This window comes from Micropterus salmoides, unplaced genomic scaffold (genome assembly GCF_014851395.1).
Source record: "Micropterus salmoides isolate LMB-PRFRI ecotype aquatic unplaced genomic scaffold, ASM1485139v1 Ms_hic_scaffold_21, whole genome shotgun sequence".
Taxonomy (NCBI): domain Eukaryota; kingdom Metazoa; phylum Chordata; class Actinopteri; order Centrarchiformes; family Centrarchidae; genus Micropterus; species Micropterus salmoides.
The window spans coordinates 27853529-27878028 of record NW_024041262.1 but is presented as its reverse complement, the minus strand read 5'-3'; the positions used below and the strand labels follow the sequence as shown (position 1 = coordinate 27878028).

Below are 24500 nucleotides of genomic sequence, written 5' to 3'. Positions count from 1 at the left end.
CTATATATAAACAGTGCACTAAATTTACATAGACCCATATGTCCTAATATACTGAATTTTATTTATCAACATTTATAAGAAATAGATCTGTTCAATCTCAGCCCTTTTATATAGGCTAAATGTTGTGAAAAAACATTACACAGGAAGTGCTGACTAGTCAAGACATGTCACCATAGGATTATGTCACCAAGCAAATCTTTAAAAAAGGATAGATAATATTCATCTGATTTCAGAAGGATGTGTTACATCCTATAATATAATAATAATTACACATGTGTCTACATGAAGATCAAACTTATTTTTAAATAAACTCACGGTATATTGATCTAAAACGACGAATACCTGCAATGATATACAGACAAATGTCATGTGTTCAAATGGTGTCAGGACATATTACATCCTATATATATATATCCCTGTGGGATGAGATAAAAACATTTTGTCTAAATCCGATGTTACACATGACAGAAGGAGGCAGCTATCTCATATGTATGCATCACACCTATGCCTACAGGACGTCTGCCTCATGTCATTAACTCTGGCGTTTGATGTCTACGTCGACTTAGAGCCGTATAAACTATAGACTATAGCGCCTTACATTGAACAGTCGGATGTTTTCTACAATTGCTCTTTCAGCGTAAGCCGTCAGACGCCTGCTTTTAACAGCTTGATGGGCGCATTACTCTCTCCCTCCATGAGAAACTTCGCAGAAATCCTACACAACACATTAACGATGGATCGCTAGAAAACATGTCTATATGATGTGGGGGTCGTATCCTATTCTTGCACCCATCAAAGCTATAAAGCGGATCAACCCCATAATAAGACACGGGTTTCAGCTGTCGCATTCCTTGTGTCAAGCCACTCTTGAACAAGACACAGCGTCAGAAGCGTCTCGCCTGGGCTAAAGACAAAAAGGACTGGACTGCTGCTGAGTGGTCCATAGTTATGTTCTCTGATGAAAGTAAATTTTGCATTTCCTTTGGAAATCAAGGTCCCAGAGTCTGGAGGAAGAGAGGAGAGGCACAGAATCCACGTTGAGATGGAGATGCAGATGCAGATTTCATTTTCCAACAGGACTTGGCACCTGCACACAGTGCCAAAGCTGCCAGTTCCTGGTTTAAGGACCATGGTATCCCTGTTCTTAATTGGCCAGCAAACTGGCCTGACCTCAACCCTATAGAAAATCTATGGGGTATTGTGAAGAGGAAGATGCGATACGCCAGACCCAACAATGCAGAAGAGCTGAAGGCCACTATCAGAGCAACCTGGGCTCTCATAACACCTGAGCAGTGCCACAGACTGATGGACTCCATGCCACGCCGCATTGCTGCAGTAATTCACAATTAAATTAAATAAACATTTGAAATATATCAGTCTGTGTGTAATGAATGAATATAATATCCAAGTTTCACTTTTTGAATGGAATAACTGAAATAAATAAACTTTTTGATGATATTCTAATTATATGACCAGCACCTGTACTGGAAATGAAAGTACTACTAATATATGGTATGGGTATGGGCACCAGAACCAGAGTCGGGCAAGCCGCCTGACCAGGACCAGTGAATGGTAACGAAATGCAGTAAACTTGTAAAGATTGGGATGCTGAGCAAGTCTGTAGCATTTAATAGAATTTTACCTTTAAGTTGCACTACAGGATTTGAGAAACTGCTGCTGGAGGAGCAGTTTGCTTCAAACTTCTGACCAGAGAGAATCCAGACAGAGACACAGGAGACACAGTGAAGACATCAGATCAGCTTCATGCTCAGCTTCTCATTTATTGTCAGCGTACAGCAGATAATGATTCACATTAGGGTTTCAAACCTCCACCAAATGTTGTGTTGAAACTAGTGAGTTTGACTTTAAAGCTGAGTGTGTTTAGTTGCAGCCAGCAGACTGAAGGTAACATCTGAACCAGCAGAGACTCATTTCTCTACACCAACAGCTGTTTGACTGAAGACTTTCCAGCCAGCAGCTGCTCACACACACAGATGGTAACAAAAAGGACTAATCTGAGTTGGTGTTCTGCTGCTGGTGGATTGTGCTCGTGCCCAGTTTCAGGAAAATAAGGCCCGTTGTGAGATTACATGCTTAATGAGAGAAGAGAAAGAAATGAGAGAGAGATCAGCTGCTGATATTCTGCTGTACGTTGGTCCTGGAGAACTACTGCACAGGACGGATCTTCATGCTGATGGCCTTCAGGGAGTAGTCATAACCCTTCCAATGGTACCACTCCACTCCAACAGCAAAGATGGTCTTGTCAGCCCCCCAACGATAAACCCCGTTGGGGTTTGTATGGTGACAGTTGTTGTACCAGAACGCCCCCAGGTATGATCTGGCACAGTTGCTAGAGGAGGAGTCCTGGTCTTTGTCAAAGGTGGAGAACTTCTGTCCGTTGTGAATACTCAATGAGTCTCCTACAGACATACAGAAGAACCACAGGGTTAGTAAATTTGCATTATCTATAAGTATCAGCTGAACTTTTCACAGCCTGCAGTCTTCTATCAGACAGACTGATGAGACCAGTTATGGTCCAGACAGCTGAAGTCACCAGCAGGTCGTTTATGATCGACTCAGTGTTTCACCTGGATGAAATGTAGGAAAATCTTATATTTTACAAACTCATCCACAGACACCAGAGGTCACCGACATTTTAATCATAATCATAATATCCGGACTGATTATTTCTCAGTAATGAAATAAATCCATGTCCGAACCATTTTTAGAGACATTTTTTAAAATGCCACTTTTATCATCAATGTGCTTTATGTGTCACTTTATCAGGATGATTTAATAAAATATTGAATTAATAATGAGTTTTTTGTATTTGAATCAAACCATTGTTATATTAAAAAATCAACATTAATATATAAATTATTTCCAGTTTATAATCAGTTCAAACCTGACAGGTGGTGTCGATGACGGGTACTGGTATTTATCTCAGCTACGACTCCTACAGATACTATCTGTACTTCTGTTACTGAAACATAACAACCTAAAGTGAGTCCAGATAAATGGACTGCAGAGAGTCTCTGGGGTACAGACACCTGAATGTGATTCATGAAACAGAAGCAGACCACTGATTGGTGCAGCTCTGCATCAGTCATTAGCATAAGGACCGCCCAAATAATCCAGTATAAGGCCAGTCCTTCAGAGAGACTTTAGGGAAAATCACCTTCTTGTGGAAACTCAGAAAAACACAAAACAACTTCTGCTGCTTCCTCACCTGCCCCTCCATTACTGAATCCAGATACATGCAGTCTGTATCCGTAGGACTCTGGGTCGATGGAGAACGAGGAGTAACGAGCGAACGCTTTGTTTCCACTGAAGTCCTCCATGTCGACCAGCAACTCGTACTTCTTCCTCAGAGTCAGGTGGAAGAGAGTCTCAAGACCTGAACACAAACACATAAAAACTCATGAGGTGGAGTTTTTAACCATCAACATCATGTACTGTACTAAACCATGAGCTGACTGGATCCTTACACCTGCAAACTTCAGTTTGATGTTTGAACGTTATGAACAGTGAGTTTCACAAAGTCACATTTTTAGTTAGTTAGGTTTGGTTTCTCACCGAGCCAGTACTCTCCAGCAGCGATACCAAAGCCCATCTTGTACTGATCCCAGCCCCTGTAGAAGTTCACGGTGCTGTCCATCCTCCTCTGGAACACCTGGGGGGGACGGGATGGAGGGAAAACTAGCTAAACACACCAGATACCTGACAGGAATCATGTTTCCAGGCACAAAGGTTTGAACCAGTGGTAAGCCTTCATTCAGGAAGTACATCACATAAACCAGCTGCTGGCTTCGTCTATCCGGGTCAGGAACAACAGACACACTGATAATGTCTGGACCTCTGGCACTTTAGAGTCAGAGTGAGACTGAGCAGTCTCTGTCTTAAACAGCTGGCTTTAGTACAAACCACTTGTTGGGTGGTGATCCGCCACTCTTTGTCTGGTTTTTCAGGAACTTACTGGAAAACTAGAGCACTCCTAAACAGTAGATGTGAATAACACGTGAGACTCTGTCAGCTCTGATTTCTTATTTGCATTTAACATATACGTACATTGGCTAACCCGACTAGCATGGTTTAGCTAACAGACAACAACTGTCCCACTGCTAAAGCTGCCTCAGTAGACCTCTGCCACTTTAGAGGTTATGTCCTGTTGTGTTAAGCTAATTCCTGTGGAGGAAAATGTGGTCTGCTTTAAGTTCTTTAATGAAAGTCAGAATCCTGTCTGTGAACACAGGGTTTATTGATGCACATAGACTCTTTAAAATGATCATCACACCTGTAGTGAGCAGTCTCTGAGTAGTCTGTGTCTTAAACAGCTGGCTTTAGTACAAACCACTTTGTGCATCAGGTCAGTTCTCCTGTCTCGTTCCTGGTCTCAACTGGTTGCTGCTTCAAATGTATTCCCCTACATTCCATCAATATCTTTGGTTAACAAGGCGTACCGACTGAAGGAAGTTGTGCACTGATCATTGATTGTGTAACAGCAGAGCTAGCTTGGTAGAGTTCATGGGAGGCCTCTGATCAATCTGAACAGGTCCTGGATTTGAGAACTGCTGAGCCAGATTTGGTACTTGAGTTAAAATACTCACCATCCACCGTCCTCCTAGTGAGTCCATGTCACAGTACACCTACACACAGACACACACACACATTAGTCAGTTTATCCACCTGGGAATATTAAATATATAAACCTGTAGTAGTACTACTGGTGATGCATCCCATTACTGCAAGTTACTAACTCTATTGAAAGTCATACACTTTTATCTCTTTAATGTCCCAGAGAGGATGAAGTGTACCTGGACAGCAGAGGTGGCTCCGATGGGATAGATGGTGTACACTCCACTGGGTCGACTGCGATCATGGTTATAGATGTCACTGCAGTCCAGTGGGAGGACGAGGGGCTTGCAGCTGCTCAACAGAGGAGCCAGGAGGAGGAAGACGACTGATACCAGCTGGAACAGACAGGTTATTTAGTTTTTTTAATGTAGATTTTAAAGATTTTCTGAGGAATGGCCTCTGCAGCAGAGCAGGGAGACCCTGCTGTGGTTGGTGCTGAAGGTTTACCTTTCATTATTTAAAAAAGTGTTTACGTGTTGCTGTAAGCAGATAAAATAAACTATTTAAACCTTTTGTATTTTAAATAATCTTACTTTATCTGTTATTCTGTTCAAACTGCTGATAAACATTTAGACAGAGAGCTAAAGTTAAAGTTAAAAACTTACCTTCATTGTCAGATTTCTGCTGAAGTGAGTTGATGAAATCCAGATGTCGGTGTGTCTGAACGCTCTGATGTCCCTGATGTCTCTCTCTCGTATTTATAATCAAAAGGTTAATAAAGAACATCTGCTGTTCCACACCAATAAAGCAATTGGCTGAACAGATGGAAACCTATGTCCTTAAGTGTGTGTACATTTGCATTACATAACATTGTTGGCACCCAAACCTGACACGCCAGCATGTTGTGGGGACTCACCTGGTGTTGCAGGACAGGAGTGGAGTTGGACAAACTGGGGAAACACAATATCGTCCCGTTGAGGACAGAGTTCTGCACACATTGAGTATGATCACATGGGTCGCACGTCTGGGCCAGCTGGGCCAGGTGGCGTTCTCCTACTCGTACCATGTTTTGCCCTTATACTGGATCACCAACTCTGCACCTACAGAGTGGGGCGAGTTATTTCAGACTCCTGCAGTGAGAGTCCCATTAATTTTACAATGTTTATGACTCCCAGAGCTCTTTAAAGTTTGGATCAGCATGAAACACTCACAACAAAAGATGTACAACTGTGTCAGAAAATATCTGGTTCTTTGATAAAAAGTCAGCTGTGGAAATAAAAACTGAAGGAGAGTCAACTACGACTCCCAGGGTGCATTTTAATAAATAAATGAGGGTTACGGTTAGCATTAGGTTAGCATTAGCTTTACATCATGTAGTTGTGGTAGTTAGGTCAGGGTCAGGGTCAGGGGCGAGGGAGGGACTGTAGTAAATTAAAAGTCGCAAATGGAGAACTGCTGCTAGCTAACATTCTGTAAAGTGCAGCTGCTGTTGATAAAGTTAAGGAGAATCCAAAAGCAGATCCAGAGACAGACAATAGAGTCAGTTTCATTACGTTCCTGCAGGGATCATGTTCTCTCCATTCCCTGTGGCATTGTGGTCGGTAAGATTGAGGCTGAAACAGACGACTCTGTGTGTGTAGATATTTTTAACAACCAGGATGTAGCAGGATGTCCGATGTGATTCGTATGTTTGCCTAAATAACTGTCTAGTCTCTGTTCAGTGCACACAAACTCATCCTGAAGAGGGGAGTTTATTCAGATTGTAAAGCAGCCTGTGCTCCTCTGTTAGTTCAGCTGTGCATCATAAAGAGGATGTAAAAGCAGTCGGAGCTGTACTCAACTGTAGTGAGTAGATGTTTAGAGCTTCATGAGATGAAACCAATGAGACCTTAACAAAATAAAACGGCACAGAAACAAATGAACAACTGACAAAACAATGCTGATGACAAAGACGAGGTTCCTCTAGAGGCCCAGAAGGAGGCCGGCGACGAGGTCAGGAATAATGCAGCTGGCTAGGAACTGGCCAAGCTAGGCTTGGAACCGTCAGTAGGACAACCGGGCTTGGTACTGGCAACTGGGCAGCCAGGCTGAGTAGGGCAACAGTTACCAGCTTCCCTGTTGCCCTACTCAGCCCGCTGCCCAGTTGCCAGTACCAAGCCCGGCTGTCCTGTTGGCGGTTCCAAGCCCGATTTTCCTGTTGGCGGTTCCAAGCCCGACTGCCCTGTTGGCGGTTCCAAGCCCGGCTTCTCTGTTGCCAGTACCAAGCCTGGTTATCCAGTTGCCAGTTCCTAGCTCGGCTGCAGCTGCCTTATTACTGACCTCGGTCAGTCGAACCATCAACTGGAACCTGGGAGCAAGGGTCGGTCGGACCACTGACGAAGAACCAGGGACAAGTGTCAGTTGGACCACCAAATGGACTCGGGCAGATTAAGTAGCAGGTGTGTGGATGAAGCCAGCATGCCAGCCTGGTACAAAGTTTTTCAGCCATGGCTACGCTAGCAACACTCCCTGAGCCCTAGAACTGATGACTTCCTTATACCTTTGACTACTGACCCCCTTTCATTTGCTCAACAGTACAAAAAAGTCAGACAACATGTCCACAAAGTCATCAGAATAGGTATCTGCTGGGTCCATTCCAATAAGCAGGTTCAGTCTTTAGATTTATACAACTAATGTGAGCACACTAAGTGGGAGTGGCTGAGTCTAAACAAAAATCCAGAGAGGGCAAAACGCAAACCAAGATCCAAAAACAGACACGGTCACGGGCAGGAACATACTAAACAGAGGAGACAGAGCACAACGAGCTGCAATGATCCAACAAGAAGAAAGGGAACAAGCAAACCTTTTGAAAGCAACAGAGGGGGCAGGATAATTAAACACAGGTGAGACACGTAAGACTAATAAGACTGAACAGGAAACAAAGACAACTGCAAAATAAACCAGGAATTGAAAATCACAAAGACGCACAAGAGTGAAATAAAATACAGAAGCAAATAAACAACTGAAAAAACAATAAGACCAGGAACCAGAACACAGAGGCAGGGAGTGAAACACTACAAAGTGGAATCAATAAACAACCAAAACCCAAAAATGTTAATGATTATAATAACAATAGGACTAGTAACAATAGTCGTTGCAGCAGAGGGTGTCGAGCAGGAACACGGGGGCAGCAGGTGACCCGCAACCACAGATCCAGACTCCACAGCTCCAGAGCCAGAAAACCTGCAGGAAGTGATAGGAGAGAGGAGAGGGACGAGAAAGCACAAGACTACCGGAAAGGGGAGAAGTTGTGTTAGTAACATGCAATAATGGGATGAGGTTGCATACAGAGGGAGAGAAAGTAGAGGAGAGAGGAGCTCAGTGCATCATGGGAAATCCCCCGGCAGTCTAGGCCTATAGCAGCATAACTAAGGGATGGTTCAGGACTAACCTGAGCCAGCCCTAACTATAAGCTTTATCAAAGAGGAAAGTCTTAAGCCTATTCTTAAATGTGGAGATGGTGTCTGCCTCCTGAACCCAAACTGGAACCTGGTTCCACAGGAGAGGAGCTTGATAGCTGAATGCTCTGGCTCCTAGTCTACTTTTGGAGACTCTAGGAACCACAAGTAACCCTGCATTCTGGGAGCGCAGTGCTCTGGTGGGGTAGTAAGGTACTATGAGCTCTTTAAGATAAGATGGTGCCTGACCATTAAGAGCTTTGTAGGTAAGAAGAATGATTTTAAATTCTATTCTGGATTTTACTGAAAGCCAATGCAAAGAAGCTAAGACAGGAGAAATATGATCTCTTTTCCTGGTTCCTGTCAGAACACGTGCTGCAGCATTCTGGATCAGCTGAAGAGTCTTAATGGACTTTTTCGAGCAGCCTGATAATAAGGAATTGCAGTAATCCAGCCTAGAAGTAACAAATGCATGGACTAGTTTTTCTGCATCATTTTTAGACAGGATGTTCCTGATTTTCGAAATATTACATAGGTGGAAAAAGGCGGTCCTTGAAATTTGCTTAATGTGAGACTCAAACGACATGTCCTGATCAAAGATAACTCCAAGATTCCTCACAGTGGTGCTGGAGGCCAGGGCGATGCCATCTAGGGAAACTATATCTTTAGATAATGCGTCACGGAGGTGCTTAGGCCCCAGAGAAATAACTTCAGTTTTATCTGAGTTTAACATTAGAAAATTACAGGTCATCCAGGTTTTAACATCCTGAAGGCACATTTGAAGTTTGGCTAACTGATGAGTTTCATCTGGCTTGATCGATAGATATAACTGAGTATCATCTGCATAACAATGAAAGTTTATGGAATGTTTCCTGATAATATTGCCTAAGGGAAGCATATATAAAGTGAAGAGGATTGGTCCGAGGACAGATCCTTGAGGAACTCCATGACTAACTTTGGCATGCATGGAGGACTCATCGTTAACATGTAGAAACTGAAATTGATCTGATAAATAGGACTTAAACCAGCTTAGAGCGGTTCCTTTAATGCCAATGAAATGTTCCAGTCTCTGCAATAGGATCTGATGGTCAATGGTATCAAATGCAGCACTAAGATCTAATAAAACCAGTACAGAGACAAGTCCTTTGTCTGATGCAATAAGGAGGTCGTTAGTAATTTTCACCAGTGCTGTCTCTGTGCTATGATGAGCTCTAAATCCTGACTGAAAATCCTCAAATAAACTATTGCTCTGTAGAAAGTCACACAGCTGTTTAGCAACTGCTTTCTCCAGAACCTTAGAGAGAAATGGAAGGTTAGATATAGGTCTATAGTTGGCTAAAACATCTGGATCAAGTTTGGGCTTTTTCAGAAGAGGTTTAATTACAGCTACTTTAAAGTACTGTGGTACATAGCCTGTTGATAGAGATAGATTGATCATATCTAGTATAGAAGTGCTGACTAAGGGTAAAACATCTTTAAGCAACCTAGTCGGGATGGGGTCTAAGAGGCAGGTTGATGGTTTAGATGAAGAAATTATTGAAGTTAGCTGGTAAAGATTGAGTGAAGCAAAACAGTCTAAACATGTATCTGGTTCTACAGCTGTTTCTAAGGTTCGTGAGTTAAGAGATAAGTCGGTGCCAATTTTGTCTCTAATAGTTAGAATTTTATCATTAAAGAAGCTCATGAAGTCGTAACTACTGAGAGCTATGGGAATACTTGGCTCAATAGAGCTGTGACTCTCTGTCAGCCTGGCTACAGTGCTGAAAAGAAACTTGGGGTTGTTCCTATTTTCCTCTATTAATGACGAGTAGTACGCTGCTCTGGCATTACGGAGGGCCTTCCTATGAGTTTTAAGCCTATCTTGCCAAATTAAACGAGAATTTTCCACTTTGGTGGAACGCCAATTCCTCTCAAGTTTCCGCGATATTTGCTTTAATTTGCGAGTTTCAGTATTATACCATGGAGCTAACCGTCTTTGTTTTAGTATTTTCTTTTTTAGAGGGGCTACAGAGTCGAGTGTCATTCGCAGCGAGCCTGCAGCACTATCAACAAGATGATCGATTTGGGAGCGACTGAAATTAGCATAGGAGTCCTCCATTACTTTGTGACTAGATAATGTATTTAGAGCTGATGGAATCGCATCCTTAAATTTAGCTACAGCACTATCAGACAGACATCTTGTCTAGAAATTTTTGCCCAATGGCGTGTAGTTCAGCAATACAAACTCAAAAGTTATCAAACAGTGGTCAGATAAAGAGGGATTCTGTGGGAACACCACTAAATGTTCAATTTCAATACCATACACCAAAACAAGGTCGAGGGTGTGGCTAAAACAGTGAGTCGGTTCATGAACACTCTGAGAGAAGCCAATGGAATCTAACAAAGAGATAAACGCAGTACTGAAGCTGTCATTCTCAATGTCCACATGAATATTAAAATCCCCTACAATAATAACTTTGTCCGTTTTAAGGACTAAAGTTGACAAAAACTCTGCAAATTCAGATAAGAATTCAGAATACGGGCCAGGTGCTCGGTACAGTATAACAAAGAGAATTGGTTGCATGTTGTCTAATGTGTGTTCTCAGCTGTGTGTGTTTTCTTGGTATCAGTGCAATCAGTGTCACATATCATGGGCTTTCATGGTATTAACATGATGGCCGGCGCACAACGCACCAAATTCCTGCCCACTTTACTGTCTGCCTGTCAGCACAGGATTAATAAACCATTAATAAATACACCACGCAATAAACCATTCTAAACCAAAGAACATCTGCTGTGTCACACCAACAAAACAGTTGGAACAGGTGAAAACGTGCTTATTTATTTAACATTTCAGGTTGTGGTAACTTCTTATTAATGGAATAAAACTGAACACAAAGGAGGACCTTTATAATGGCTGATCAGATCACTGCAGAAACTAAACTGACTACAACTACAACAAAACAAGAGTCAATCTGTTTAAAAATGGGGTGGAAGTGATATACAGGTACACATACACATACAAGCATACATGTACACAGTGTGATGAGCGCAAAGAATTCTGGAATAAGTATTATGTGCAGTGTTATGTACATGAGGTAGGTGGATTTGGTATACAATATGACAATATTGCTATTTCAACAGCTCTGAAATAGAGAATGGTGAATAAATAATAAGTGGTAACCAGTACTGGGTTATTGCCCAAGAATTGTTCCTGACACTGTGAGTCAGAAATCAGATGTTCATCAGAGTGATGGCTTGTGGGTAGAAACTGTTCCTGAGTCTGTTGGTTTGTACAGTGCTCTGTAGCGCCTATCAGAGGGGAGGAGCTGGAACAGGTTGTGTCCGGGGTGAGATGGATCTGCAGTGATGTTTCCTGCCCGTTTCCTGACTCTGGAAATGTATAAGTCCTGAGGGGCAGGATGGCACCGAATATTTTTTCTGCAGTCCTGACTGTCCGTTGTAGTCTGCTCCTGTCCTTTTTGGTGGCGGATCCAAACCAGACAGTGATGGCGTTGCAGAGGACAGACTGGATGATGGCTGTGTAAAAGTGGATCAGCTCCTTAGGCAGGTTGAGCTTCCTGAGCTGACGCAGGAAGTACATCCTCTGCTGGGCCTTCTTGATGATGGTGTCAGTGTTGGGCTCCCACTTCAGGTCCTGGGATATAGTGGAATGCAGAAACCTGAAGGATTCCACAGCAGACACAGGGCTGTTGAGTATGGTGATGGGGGGCAGAGTGGGGGGGCTCCTCCTGAAGTCCACGGTCATCTCCACAGTTCTGAGTGTGTTAAGCTCCAGGTTGTTCTGACTGCACCAGAGAGCCAGCTGATCAACCTCCCGTCTGTAGGCCGACTCATCACCTTCCCGGATGAGGCCGATGACCGTTGTGTTGTCAGCGAAATTCAGGAGTAACGAACGAGGAGTAACGAGCGAACGCTTTGTTTCCACTGAAGTCCTCCATGTCGACCAGCAGCTCGTACTTTTTCCTCAGAGTCAGGTGGAAGAAAGTCTCAAGACCTGAACACAATCAATCAATCAATCAAAATTTATTTATAGAGCACTTTAACAGCAATCACAAAGTTGCACAAAGTGCTATACAGAGATTTTAAAAAAGCAAACATCAATTAACAGGTTTTCACATACATATATATACATGCGCTTCCTGTGCTCTACTTCTTCTATCCCCTACAATTACCTTGTATTGATTGCACTTTTTTGTTAACTCTTACTTCTTTCCCTAGGTATTTACCCCATTGATGCGATATGTGCCATTAGCGCTTACTAGCATTTATTGCTGCTTTTATTAATATGTATTGTCAGTTGTAGATCTTGTGCTGTTGATGATTGTATGTTGTTCCTCAAATGTAAGTCGCTTTGGATAAAAGCGTCTGCCAAATGAGTAAATGTAAATGTAATGTACATTTGATGAGATGCCACCGCAAAAGCACGGTCCTCTTTAAGTTTGCGACGGGTTTTAGGCGCTCTCAGGAGAAGTTTGTCAACTGACCTGAGCGAATGGGTGGGTGTATAAGGATGAAGCAGCTCAGATAAATAAGGGGGGGCAAGGCCGTCAAAGTTAGTTAATAAACTTTCTTAATAATGACTCACAGAGCTTTTTTAAGGTTCAGATCAGCTTGAAACTCTTCTTTTACACAAACACAACAAAAGATGAACAACTGCACAGGAGTGAGGGAGGTGACAGCTGGTGTGTATGTTTGAGTTTATTTTGTCCTTTTTTCAGTGTGTGAGATGCTTGGTGGGTTTTAGTTTTGTCCGTCTACGTGTGGTGTCTCTCTCTCTCTTTCTCTCCCTCTCACTCGCCTTTTCCTCCCTCTCCCTCAGAGTTGTGGGCTGTATCTCTGGCAGCTTGGCGTTTCCCCCCCAGCTGCAGGCAATCGGCATTTCACACACCTGCCTCCTGTGATCATCAGGACTGGTTTATATACCCTGCCATCTCCTCAGTTCCCCGCCAGATTATTAAGTCTTGTTTGTAGGTAACGCTACGACCTGCTTAACCTGCCTCCTGCCTTTGGAGACCCTGCTCAGTCATGGAGAACACCTGGCTGGAGATCTCCCCACTTCAGACTCACTTCCCAGTCAGCCCTGTTACCTTACCCCCCCACCCCAGCATCAAACCATATCTTGTGTTCAATACACTGAGTGAATATCCTTCTGAGCCGTGTTCTTGTCTGCATCTGGGTTCTGAGCCACAAAATCCCTGACAACTGTAGTAAATAAAAAGGCTAACAAGTTTTCATGTCTTCACACAGAGTCCTGGAGGGATGGTACAGCCAGAGGTGGAAAGTACAAATACTTTGTTACTGTACTTGAGTAGTTTTTTTTACGGTATCTGTACTTTACTTGAGTAGTTTTAGTTGTTGTAACTTTTTATTTTCACTTTGCTACATTTCAAAGCCAAATACCGACTCTGCACGAATCAACTTCAGCCAGCTGATTCGACACTGGCATACACATGACAGTCCAGCGCAGAGCTCACTTTCCTGTCAAAGGTGAACGCAAATGTTCACAACTTTGATGAGAGGATGAAGAAGGACTATCCTTCTAGGCACGAGAAGAGAAAAACTCAGAGTGAAGTGCGGGAACAGCAGTCAGGTAAACTTGCGTTTTCTCTTCTACAAGTCAGCAGATCACACTTAATGTGCAGCTGCAGTAAATCTCTGTCTGTCTGTCCTGATAACCAGCTCAGCTCTTGTCTGTCATGTCTTGGTTGTTTGCCACTGAACATTGTTAGAGTAAAGTACAACTCTTTATTACATTTAATAAACACAGGCTAACAGGTTTATAAACTGTAGCTCGAAAAGATGACCGTGTTGCGCGTGGAAAAGCGTTCATATGCGCGTGCACGAAATTAAACTCACGCATTCCAGCAAGAAACATCTGTGAGACCAGTCCAGACAGGATGTCAGGCCACTCTTCGCACATCATTTTAAAACAGTAAAGTTTAGTTACAGCTCTGGACTAATGCAAGGTGGGAAGCAGTGGATTCACATTTTTCATTTAGTCTATAGCAACATCATCTTTACTGTCTGTACCTCTGTGTGTATATTGTGTAGGCTAGCTCTCTCTCTCTCTCTCTCGCTCTCTCCCTCCCTCTTTCTCTCTCTCCTTCACCCCCAACCAGTCGAGGCAGATGGCCGCCCACCCTGAGCCATGGTTCTGCTCGAGGTTTCTGCCTCTTAAAAGGAAGTTTTTCCTTGCCTCTGTCGCCTAGTGCAGCTCTTGGTGGGAACTGTTGGGCTTCTGTGCTCAGAGATAACTGTTGTTGTAATGTGGCACTATATAAATAAAATTTAATTGAACTTGTTTCTGTAGGAGACGGCTTGAGTTATCACAACAAACACCAGGACTCCATTACTGAGAAACTGAGAAACCAGATTACACCTGAGGTCGTTCTGGGACAACAACTGTCACTATACAAACCCCAACAGGGTTTATCTTTGGGGGGCTGACAGCACTCTCTCTAATGTTGGAATGGAGTGGTACCATTGGAAGGGTTATAACTACTCCCTGAAGACCTTCAGCATGAAGATCCGTCCCGTGCAGTAGTTCTCCAGGAGCAATGTACAGCAGAATATCAGCAGCTGATCTCTCTCACTTATCTAGAACATAATCTGACATGCTGTTTAGATGGAAACAGACACAGAGTCTGATAACGTGTTGATAACTGCATTAACTGTCAACACAATTTATAGCAAAGAAAACAAGATGAAAATATATTAAAAGAACAAAAGCATGCATGTCTGTCTGTCTGGATTCTCTCTGGTCCGAAGTTCTGAGCTCTTTCCTTCCTGTTCACAAACACTAATGATCATGAGTTGCTGCCCTCTGGTGGCCACAGTAACAAAGTACAGCTCCACCTTCTGCAGGGATAAAAACACACATATCAATGCTTACTGTTCTTAAAAGGAATCAATACTGGTGTTAATAATCAGCAACATGAACCAGTGTAGTATTTAAACTGCTTTATAAACTGTTAGTCTAATTTCCTGTATAACACTGCATTGTAACATGTACAGTGATACACTAGAAAGACATCATGAAAACATTTCCACCTGACCAAGTTATGAAGGGATGAATATCTATACTTACATCATAAAAGACACAAGCTCACAGTAAACTGCATCAGTAAGGTGCAAACATATTTAATGTCCACATAAATATTTGGGGCAAAGTATTATTCAGCTGACTTGACTTTCTTTAAGTTAATTTTTTTTCATCATTTAGTTATGGTTCATTGTTAAAATATTCAAACAGATTGACTCGTTGCAGTTTGGTTTATTTTGTTTCTACAGTGACCTGATCAGCCATCAAACATGTTCCCCTTTGTGTTCAGGTATATTTGATTTATAACTTAACGTACGACTTTAGTCAGGTTTAGTTGACCTCTTTCATCGGGCCACATCTTTTACTGCTAATTTTGTAAATTGTTTCCCGGTTTTCTGGGTTAATGAAATAAATAGAAATACCTTTATTGTACAACAAGAGTTAGTGTGCAGGAGGAATTAATCATGACTATAAAATATAAACAAATATAAAACTAGTCCTGTGACTGCTGAGCAAACTACATTTCCTGATGAAGATCATGTAATACAGTCAAGAGGTCTGGAAGAAGCAGTGTACCTCCAACAGTTTGAATGGATTTATAACAGATCTATAATTTATAATCTATATCTGAGTGACGCTGTGTGTGCACTGTAAAAAAAAAGTTGAGAAAACTTAAATAAAATATTAAGTCGGGAAATTAAACATAACCTTTTAAGTTTTGATTTAGAGTTTGATCAACTTTCAGTTGTAGGTTTTCTTAACCCAACTTTTTAATTGCAACAACTTAGAATTATTATTTTTGCTAACTTAACTCTAAGTTGTAATAACTTGTAATTGCATCAATTTAGAATTATTACTTCTGTTAACCCCAAGTTGTAATAATGTATAATTTTGACTTGCAACAACTTTGACACATCTAAATGTATAAATAATTACACATGCAACTACATTCAAAATGTGTTTTATTTTTTATCAAATTCTTAACGGCCAAGCAAATTACAACCTGTATCTGTCCCGGTCTTAGCACTCGTCTTGGGTTTTAACAATGTATCACCTCTCAAACAGCAAAATACAATGAGGTAGCATTTAGGGAGATGCAAGAGGATTTCCATGGAAGTTTTGACCATACCAAGATGGAGTTATTAGTATTAATATTAGCATTCAACATCAATATAAAACTATGCAAAATGACAAAACTTAAAAGTTACCAAAAGAGGTAGCTCATGGGTTGATATAAAACAGCGCATAGAAGTAGTGTCTACAAGACAGGTGGAAAGGGAACTTGAGATAAAGAAAAGGAGCAGAGAACACAGAAAGCTTGACAACTTGGAGGGAGGGTTAGAGAAGAAAGGTTGAGAGAGGGAATTTGAAAATAAGAGAAAGAGGGAAAAAAGCAAATCAGAAGATGTGGAGGAGGATCCATCTCATTAAAAATATATGAACCATTAAAATATTATTACACAACGGCCAACAGAGATTTGTGAAATTCAAAACTGTCCAGGATCCAACAGTCCGCTACCAGCTCATAACTGAACACACTGGATTCACGCATGGAATTTGGTTCTCTGAATTGTCTCAAATGTGTACCTCAGTTCCTTTAAGGTTTAAAGCATAGATCAGTCTAGAGAGGTAGACAAATGCTGTTCAGGCAGGTCAGAGATCTTGGATGATGATGTCTTATTCTATGACATCACAAATGTTTGCAACACTTGCAGGAGCTGAATCATCCTCGAACACAGTGAGGTTGCCCACAATAAGCTCTTTAGTCTGCTGCTCTTCTGGGTCAGCTGCCTTGTGATGACAGAAAGGAAACATAATAAAAGTGAAAGACATGTCATTCAAATACTGTGCCTCAGAATAAGCCATTACTCTAAAATGTGTGGAGAAATGTTCATGTTCAAGTAAGCTGCACTCTTTTTTTTTAACTATAGGCCTGCATATTGTGACAGCCAAGACAATTAAAAATTAAATTTAATAATTTATTCATGTTTTTACCAATACCAAAGCTCATCTGGAAGCTGACGCTAGCTTAAAAATTGGAACTCCAGTGTTAGTCATTCAAATGTAAGCCCAGCTACTCATGTAGCTGTAATATTGTACATACAAGTAGTAAGACTATTTGGAGGAACCAGGCGGAAAATACATAACTTAACTTTCCCGGACTTTCTTGCATTAGCTAGTCACTAGTGTTTGCTAATGTTAGTTGTGTTTACCTTCTCTGTGATAATTCCCAACTTATGTATTGATTAATCACAGCATATAACTTTTAATACTAATACTGAACACTATTTTAAAACAAAAAGAATATCAAAACTTACCTGGGTGCTCTCAAGTCTGATCCGTAACAGCCAGTCAGAAGTGGGAGGACAAACATCAACTGTGAAAGTTGGCTTTCCCACAATTTTACAACAAAGCCATATGTGTTTTCTAAACTTTCACCCCAAGAACTGAAGCACAACTTAAATAAATAATTTGGATAAAAAAAAATCTTTTTAAATTGCTAGGCTGACTTAGTCAATGCGTCAAATGTTAATAATTTAGAATTTTAAGTCTGCAAAACTTAAAAATCCCTTTTAATGCTAAAAAACTAAGTTAGCGTTTTAACAGTGTGTCTGACCTTTAGAGTTAGAGGCTGTTCATCAGGTAGATAACAGCTGAACTGCTCCAGTGGATCTGAGCTGTGAACAGACCTCAGATCAGACTCGCTCAACACGAACACACTTTGTCTCCTAGTTTCACAGGTGAGTTCCATCATGTCATCTGATTCATTTTACGTCTCAGTTCATTTCAGATTCCAGTTGTTCCTCCTACTAGGTGAAGGGAGTGAGGACATGATCAATCTCCTCACTCCCTTCACCTGGCTGCCCCGCCCATCTCCTCACCTGTAGCTCATTATCCTCATTAGTCTCTGAAGTTATACCAGCCCCTAGTCACTAGTTCATTGCCAGACTGTCTGAACACGTCAGCCTTGCAGTCTACTATTCATAGTTTGATTTTGTTTGTTCCACTCATGCCATGACCCAGTTGGTCTGTTTCCTGGACCTTTTTCTGATTATCGGATTGTCGTTTGTTTGCCTTTCACCCTTACTATTTACATGTTATTTTGACCCTGCCTGACTAATGCAAGTAAAGTGAACTTTGCCTTATTGTCTGTCCTGTTAAGTTTCCTCTTAAATGTGAGAGTACAATCTGTCCAGAAATGAACCCAGTTTACTCACATAACAAAAGTATCTTTCATCCATAAAGTTTTAACTGAGCTCTGTCTCTACATCACAGTAACAACTTTATGTCGACGGTGGGATCGCCTGGCGGGAAGGATAGGTAGAGTTGCGTATCGTCTGCGTAGCAGAGGTAAGAGAAGCCGTGCGAGCGAATGATCGGCCCCAGTGAGGTGGTGTAAATTGAGAAGAGAAGGGGCCCTAGCACTGAGCCTTGGGGCACCCCTGTGGAGAGGCAGGGGGAGGAGGATAATTGTCCTTGCCACAAAACATTGTAGGAACGCCCTGAGAAGTAGGATTCGAACCACAGGAGTGCTTTACTCGAGATGCCCATTGCTGAGAGAGCGGATAGCAGGATCCTGTGGTTGACTGTGTCAAAGGCAGCTGAGGTCAAGCAGGATAAGAACCGAGGATTGGGCTGCAGCTTTAGCTGACTTCGAGCTTCTGTTACAGACAACAGAGCCGTTTCAGTAGAGTGGGCACTCTTAAAACCAGACTGATATGGAGGTCTAGGAGGTCATTCTGTGAGAGGAATTCTGAGACCTGTTTGAATACTGCCCGTTCAATAGTTTTGGATAAAAAAGGTACAAGAGACACTGGTGATAGTTCTCAACTTGAGTTGGGTCAAGTGAGGGCTTTTTGAACAAGGGTGTAACCCGGGCCCTTTTGAAAGTGGTAGGGAAGGTTCCTGAAGCCAGAGAAGTATTTATCACGAGATATGGCTTGGAGGAGATTCATAGGAATCGGGTCCAGTGGGCATGTAGTGGGACGGCTGAGGGTCAGGAGTTCTGATACTTCGCTCTCTGTGAGAGGAGTAAATGAGGAGATTGAAGAACCACTGACCTGGGAGGGCAGAGAAAAAGATGTAGTAGGACTGCTACAATGGTTGAGTTTGAATGTTTAAAAGAATTGGCTAGTTATAGCCTCCACTTTGCCTGTGAAGAAGGCATCAAAAGTATTAGCAGCAGACAGGTTTGTGGGTGGTGGAGGTGGACGAGGATTTAGTAGCACTTTAAAAGTGGAAAATAATGTCCTTGTACTGTACTGTTAATTCTGTCATTATAGAACGCAGTTTTGGCAGCACTGATGCTTGTTGAGATGGATAGGAGCAATTGGTATCCCTTAAGGTCGGCGGGGTCTTTAGTTTTGACATTTTCTTTCAGCAGCTCTGAGATCAGTACGGAGCCCAAGGATGGTATCAGTTAGCCACGGGTGGGACTGGTTTTGGATTCCGTCTCTGCTCGGCGGGGGATTGCTGGCGGTGGTTCCAGCTCGTGGCAGATGATTGGTTGCTTTTTCTGATGGCTGCCATTTTAGCGGAGAAGATGGCGGTGGCTGCGCACGTCTGGGTATCTTGGCATTCTCCTCTTCTCCAAACAGGCCACAGTCTGATCTTGTTTAAATACGGGTGGGCCGCCAGTTCTGTTCCCTTCTTTCTCGTTTATTATAATCAGGGAGGTTTTGTTTGTTTGACAGGTTAGTTCATCTTTTTAAAATAAATTTATCATTCCTTAATAGTCTACGTTGTGCTCATGTGGCTCCTTGGGACTTGGGGAAGATGGGGTAGTTTCGTGTTACGTCTGGGCCCCTAGACCGGGCGTAACAAGGCTTATTTGATGTAACAGGGAAATGTCCAGCTCTGAGTCATTAGCTGACCACACACACACACACACACACACACACGAGTTCACTGACCTTCCACCTCTGGTTATTTTTCCTCATGGAACTCTCCTTGTTAGGAAGACAGCAGTTAGACTGATAAAAGGTAGAGACAGTAGCAAAGTCTTTAGGCTGTCAGATATTGGTGTTCTCTGGGAATCTTACAAGAATGTTCACAAGAACTTACTGCTTCAAAGATTAGAGTACAACTCATGAATAGTAATAGATTTCAACATGACGAAGCACTGGAGTAACCGATCGATTTATTGTTCTAGGTTAAGGCCAGCTAAAGATGACGTAAAAGGGAAACCTATGCCGTTTTTGCATTACCAGTTCGACTCGACTCTGTTTTGGCCTGCCGTCTTCCATTGCAGATAGTACCCCTTAATGCCGCAGGCTTCCCCTGCCGCCACTTGTGGAGCCCCTCAACTCCGAAAACCTTCAAGCACATTTTTGTTCTGCCATCACTTCTCGTAAAACTGTCAGTATTCAAATCTACACACTTGATTTCTCACCTCAAAACTTCTGTAAAGTAGATTTAGTGATGAAAATGTATGAAAATTGTAAAATATAAAACTTTGTCTGGCGCGCACAATGATGATGCAGTGAATAGTGACGATTCTCTCTGACCAATCAGCAGTCTGCTTTGTTTTCATGCCACATTTTAGTATCGCCTTAGCTCGCTTGGAACTTTGACAGAGGTGATACGAAAAAAAAAAAAAAACCCTGGAAGCTGGTACAACTTTTCCACAATGGAAAACCAAACAAAGGCGAGTAGAGCTGGTACCATGCAGTGGAAAAGGGGCTCTACATGCACTAGGGGGAAGACAGAACCATTAAGGGGACCAAACAATGTTAACCTTCAGATTTGGTCCATAGAGCCACCAACTAACATGGAGTTCTACCAAACTATAAGAAACATTTCTTCCTGTGCTGACAGACCGACTGCATGGTGGGCAGGAAGTCGGTATGTTGTGATCTTTGTGCTCAGGAGGCAACGCTGGTCGTCCTGTTTATCATGACAGAATGAATTTGAATCTTGCATGCTTTTTTATTAAAAGGTTCAGTTGTAGGTTTTAGTAGCATCTAGTGGTGAGTGTTGCAAATTGCAACCTGATTGCAACCAACGGTCTACTCACCGCTCCCCCCCTTTTGAAGTGTGCAGGAGAAGCTACGGTGGCTGACATCTTCTGTCGACTCTTCTGCTTAATATTTACATGTGGTCCTCCATTTGTCCAGATTCACTTCTGTTTTTACTTGTAATAAACAAGACGACAACTACTACTACTTCCTGCTTTCTTACAGTGCAGACAGATTGCTGCTTGCGCTTCCCTCTGCCAGCGCAGCCTATCAATAGCACTAGCATGTACTGCAGTGATTGGCTTTGTAGCTAATGCTAATTAGCAATAAGATGCCCCCCTTCTCCACGGACGACTTCCACAAACTTCTACAGAAAGTTGCAGTGCTGGAAACCAAGATCCACAGGTTAGAAGTGAATGGATTATGTGGTAATGACACCACTTTACCATGGATCCAAAACAGTGGATAAGACCATGCTAACACACGGCTAATAAATAACAAAACTACCAAGAAGCAGGAGGCCTCTGTACTGGGCAATAAATCTGAAAGTGGTAGTCCTCCCTGGAACACTCTTGGAGCAAAGCCTAAGAATAAATAATTTCCCTGGTAAATGGTTGGACGAGTAACAGCAGAACTCAGCGCCCCGAGATTTGCGATGCGACCAGATGGCCTGCATTTTCATCCAGGCTGAGCGCCTCTTCAACCCATGATCTTAGTAGGGCACAGCCGTGGACCGCTGCAAAAGGGAGAGTTAGCAACAAACCTCCCAACAACCGAGTGTGCAACAGCAGAACAGATTTTCACCACTATTGCAGGACCCTGGAGCTCTGTCTGATGACCTGGATAACCTCCCGTCCTCACACAGAAGGGTAAGGACTGAGTGTAAATCAGAAAGTAACTTACTCCCCGCACCTTCTCTCGCCCTACTCCCATTTTCTCTACCCTAAACTCCCCTCACCGTCCACTGGTTCTAAGTCCTCCAGAATTTGACACGTGTCACACATACAGCACCCAACCCGTCCTCCCGCTCCGCAATGGTGGAAAAGCCCAGTAAGCTCTGTCTGATATGTGCTGGGTCCAGGCTACAAGGAAAATAGAACTCATGACTCTTCCCAGGACAAGCCGGGGCCCGGTGTGCTGGTAGTCTTCTCCATCCCTGTCTTGACAGGTAACAGAAAAAGCATGGTGAATGTGTTAACAGGAAGCACTCAACATATCCTGCAAATTTAGTATTAATTCCTCGTCAGCCGCAGCCTGTCGAAAAAAGTGGGCCAGATAATGTTAACACACTAAAATTAGCTTTGTTAAACGTCTTTGGCAGGAAAAACATTTTTAATCAATGATTTTATAATCACGCATCAGAGCCGGCCCTAGACCTTCGGGAGCCCTAATCAAAATTTAGTTGGAGGCCCCTCTGTCTGTTGTCACTATATATGACAGAAACAACATCTCTTGTTTTTAAATAAGACCAGACGAATCTTTTATATTCTTAAACCTGCCATGTTTGTTTAGCACAAACACACCAAAGCAAATTTGACAATAAAGCTGATTCTGATGAAAAATAACTGGAACAGGAAACATTTGATACATATGCTACTGAGCTTAATGGCAGTGCAAGAGCCAGTAGACACTGATGAACTTAGTTCTGAATAAAAGACTGATCAAGTGATTATGACCAAAGCTTAAATCTTTAATAACAGCCAGACAAGAAATTAAGAGACAAAAAATACAAAACAGTTGATAGCATCGTTATCAGTGATCTAAACATGTAATGATAGAAAAAGACTTACTGCTCACCACATCAATGTGTAACTGGTCATTAAGGCCTGATGGTCAGTCAGCTGGGTCAGCTGGATCCACTGGAGCAGTAGAAACAGAAGAGACAGGCGTGGTAGTAAGCACGATGGTACCGCTCTCCACTTCAGTAGTCACAGGTAGACCTATGACAGGTAGACCTATGAGGGAGATTAACACGGAAAATAAGTAATTTTAGTAAGTTGACATGTTCATACACTGAGTGTTCCTAGAGGTGTGAGTAATTGTTTAGTTACTGTTGATGTAGGCCTAAACTTACCAGCTGTCACCATTTGTGTGGTGAGGCAGGTTGGTGGACCCAAATGCAGGATACGTAGACTGACAGGTACAGTTCAAAAGGTTTATTAAAAGCAAGCACACTTACATTTGAGTGGCTGACAAACAGAGACCAAAACCAAGGTGATCCAACAGAAATCCCAAAATCCAGGGAAACAGGGTGGCACAACTAGTAAGGCAGGCTGGCAGGACAACACACAGCAACATGGGGACAGAGCCTAAACAGAAACACCAGGTATATATACACACAGGGACTAACGAGCAGGGCGGGAACAACACAGGTGACAGGGATCAAGGCAAACGAGGCAGGCAGAGAGACCGCAGGGAGAAACAGAGACTAGCAGGCAGGCAGGTTACTGAGGGGGGGAAAAAAGAAAACACAAGTTACTCAACACTAAACACCAGAGTAATATAGATAAACGAATACAAGCAGACAGATCACAAATAAACCAACAAGGAACACAGACAGAAGCTGAGATTAAAGAGAACACAGAGCAGACAAGGGCAACATTACTAGTGATGGCGAGATGAAGCATTGAAGCTTTCCATCCAGAACCTCAAAACAGGAAACATAACAGACTGGAGTAGGGAACAGAGACGGATAGGACCACAATAAACATGGAGAAGAACAGCAAATAAGGGAAATACCCAAAACACAACAGACTATATAGCAGACACTGGACAAAGGACAACAGATAGATCCGAACCCAAAACTCAACAACTCTAAGACAGATACTGAACAGATTAAAATAACAAACACTGAAGTATACGGACCAGGAGTAAATACTAAGACATTAACTGACTGGGAACTAAGACATGGAACCAAAACACAGACTAAATAACAGATACCAAACTGATAGATGAATAAACTCAGAACTTAACGGAACAGATGACAGGACTAACATGCAGATACAAAACCAAACCCTCAGAATCAAAACCCAAAAACACTCAAGACAGGATCGTGACACCAGCACTGTCAGCTTCTGGGATAATACCAATGATTGAGTTAGAGGTGGAGGCTGATGGACCTGCTATGAAATAATAAAAATAATAAATAAATTGACTGAATTTTAATGACTTGTCTTGTCTTACTTTAGGTCTCGAGGCTCCATGATGTTGCTCCAGAATCAGTCCTTAAAAACAGCTACTACCCACTCCCTACCTGACAGATTTGTTATATCATGAAAGAACAGGGCATCTCTATAGGTTTAACTAAAACACATAAACTACCAGCAGAGTCAGCTTCTTGGGTGAAATGACCATGTTCAATCCTGGCCTATTTGGTTTTGTTCTGTTAAATGCTTTATAACACCACATGTGAAGAGCTCAGCTCCAAAGACAATGTTAGATAGATAAAGCTAACGGTTTATACGTTACGTATATATATACGTTAGC

The 24500-nt window shown here is 42.3% G+C and overlaps 1 protein-coding gene across 6 annotated transcripts; it reads right to left on the bottom strand.

The window, feature by feature from the left end:
• Positions 1-1770: 1770 nt before the first annotated feature.
• Positions 1771-22946, bottom strand: LOC119915883 (microfibril-associated glycoprotein 4-like). Of its 6 annotated transcripts, XM_038735680.1 has the most exons (10): positions 17675-18396; positions 17376-17391; positions 16266-16848; positions 5492-5675; positions 5241-5324; positions 4815-4970; positions 4608-4646; positions 3577-3673; positions 3230-3397; positions 1771-2420 (listed from the first exon to the last, which is right to left on the bottom strand). In XM_038735680.1, the coding sequence occupies exons 4-10, from the start codon at positions 5639-5641 to the stop codon at positions 2167-2169; spliced, it is 948 nt and encodes a 315-aa protein (XP_038591608.1). In that variant the 5' UTR covers positions 5642-5675; positions 16266-16848; positions 17376-17391; positions 17675-18396; the 3' UTR covers positions 1771-2166. The 6 variants fall into 6 exon arrangements, with proteins under 6 accessions (XP_038591608.1, XP_038591607.1, XP_038591611.1 ...); XM_038735679.1 differs by having other exon boundaries at positions 17376-18396; XM_038735683.1 differs by lacking the exon at positions 17376-17391 and having other exon boundaries at positions 16266-16382; positions 17940-18396.
• Between the last annotated feature and the right edge of the window lie 1554 nt (positions 22947-24500).

Excerpts from the sequence above, each read along its gene's own strand:
- LOC119915883 (XM_038735678.1), bottom strand. The coding sequence starts at position 5,641 with ATGGTACGAGTAGGAGAACGCCACCTGGCCCAGCTGGCCCAGACGTGC. Across the intron at positions 5,325-5,491 it reads CTCCTGTCCTGCAACACCAG|AGAGACATCAGGGACATCAG; the intron begins GTGAGTCCCCAC and ends TAAATACGAGAG. Across the intron at positions 4,971-5,240 it reads GCAGAAATCTGACAATGAAG|CTGGTATCAGTCGTCTTCCT; the intron begins GTAAGTTTTTAA and ends TGTCTGTTCCAG.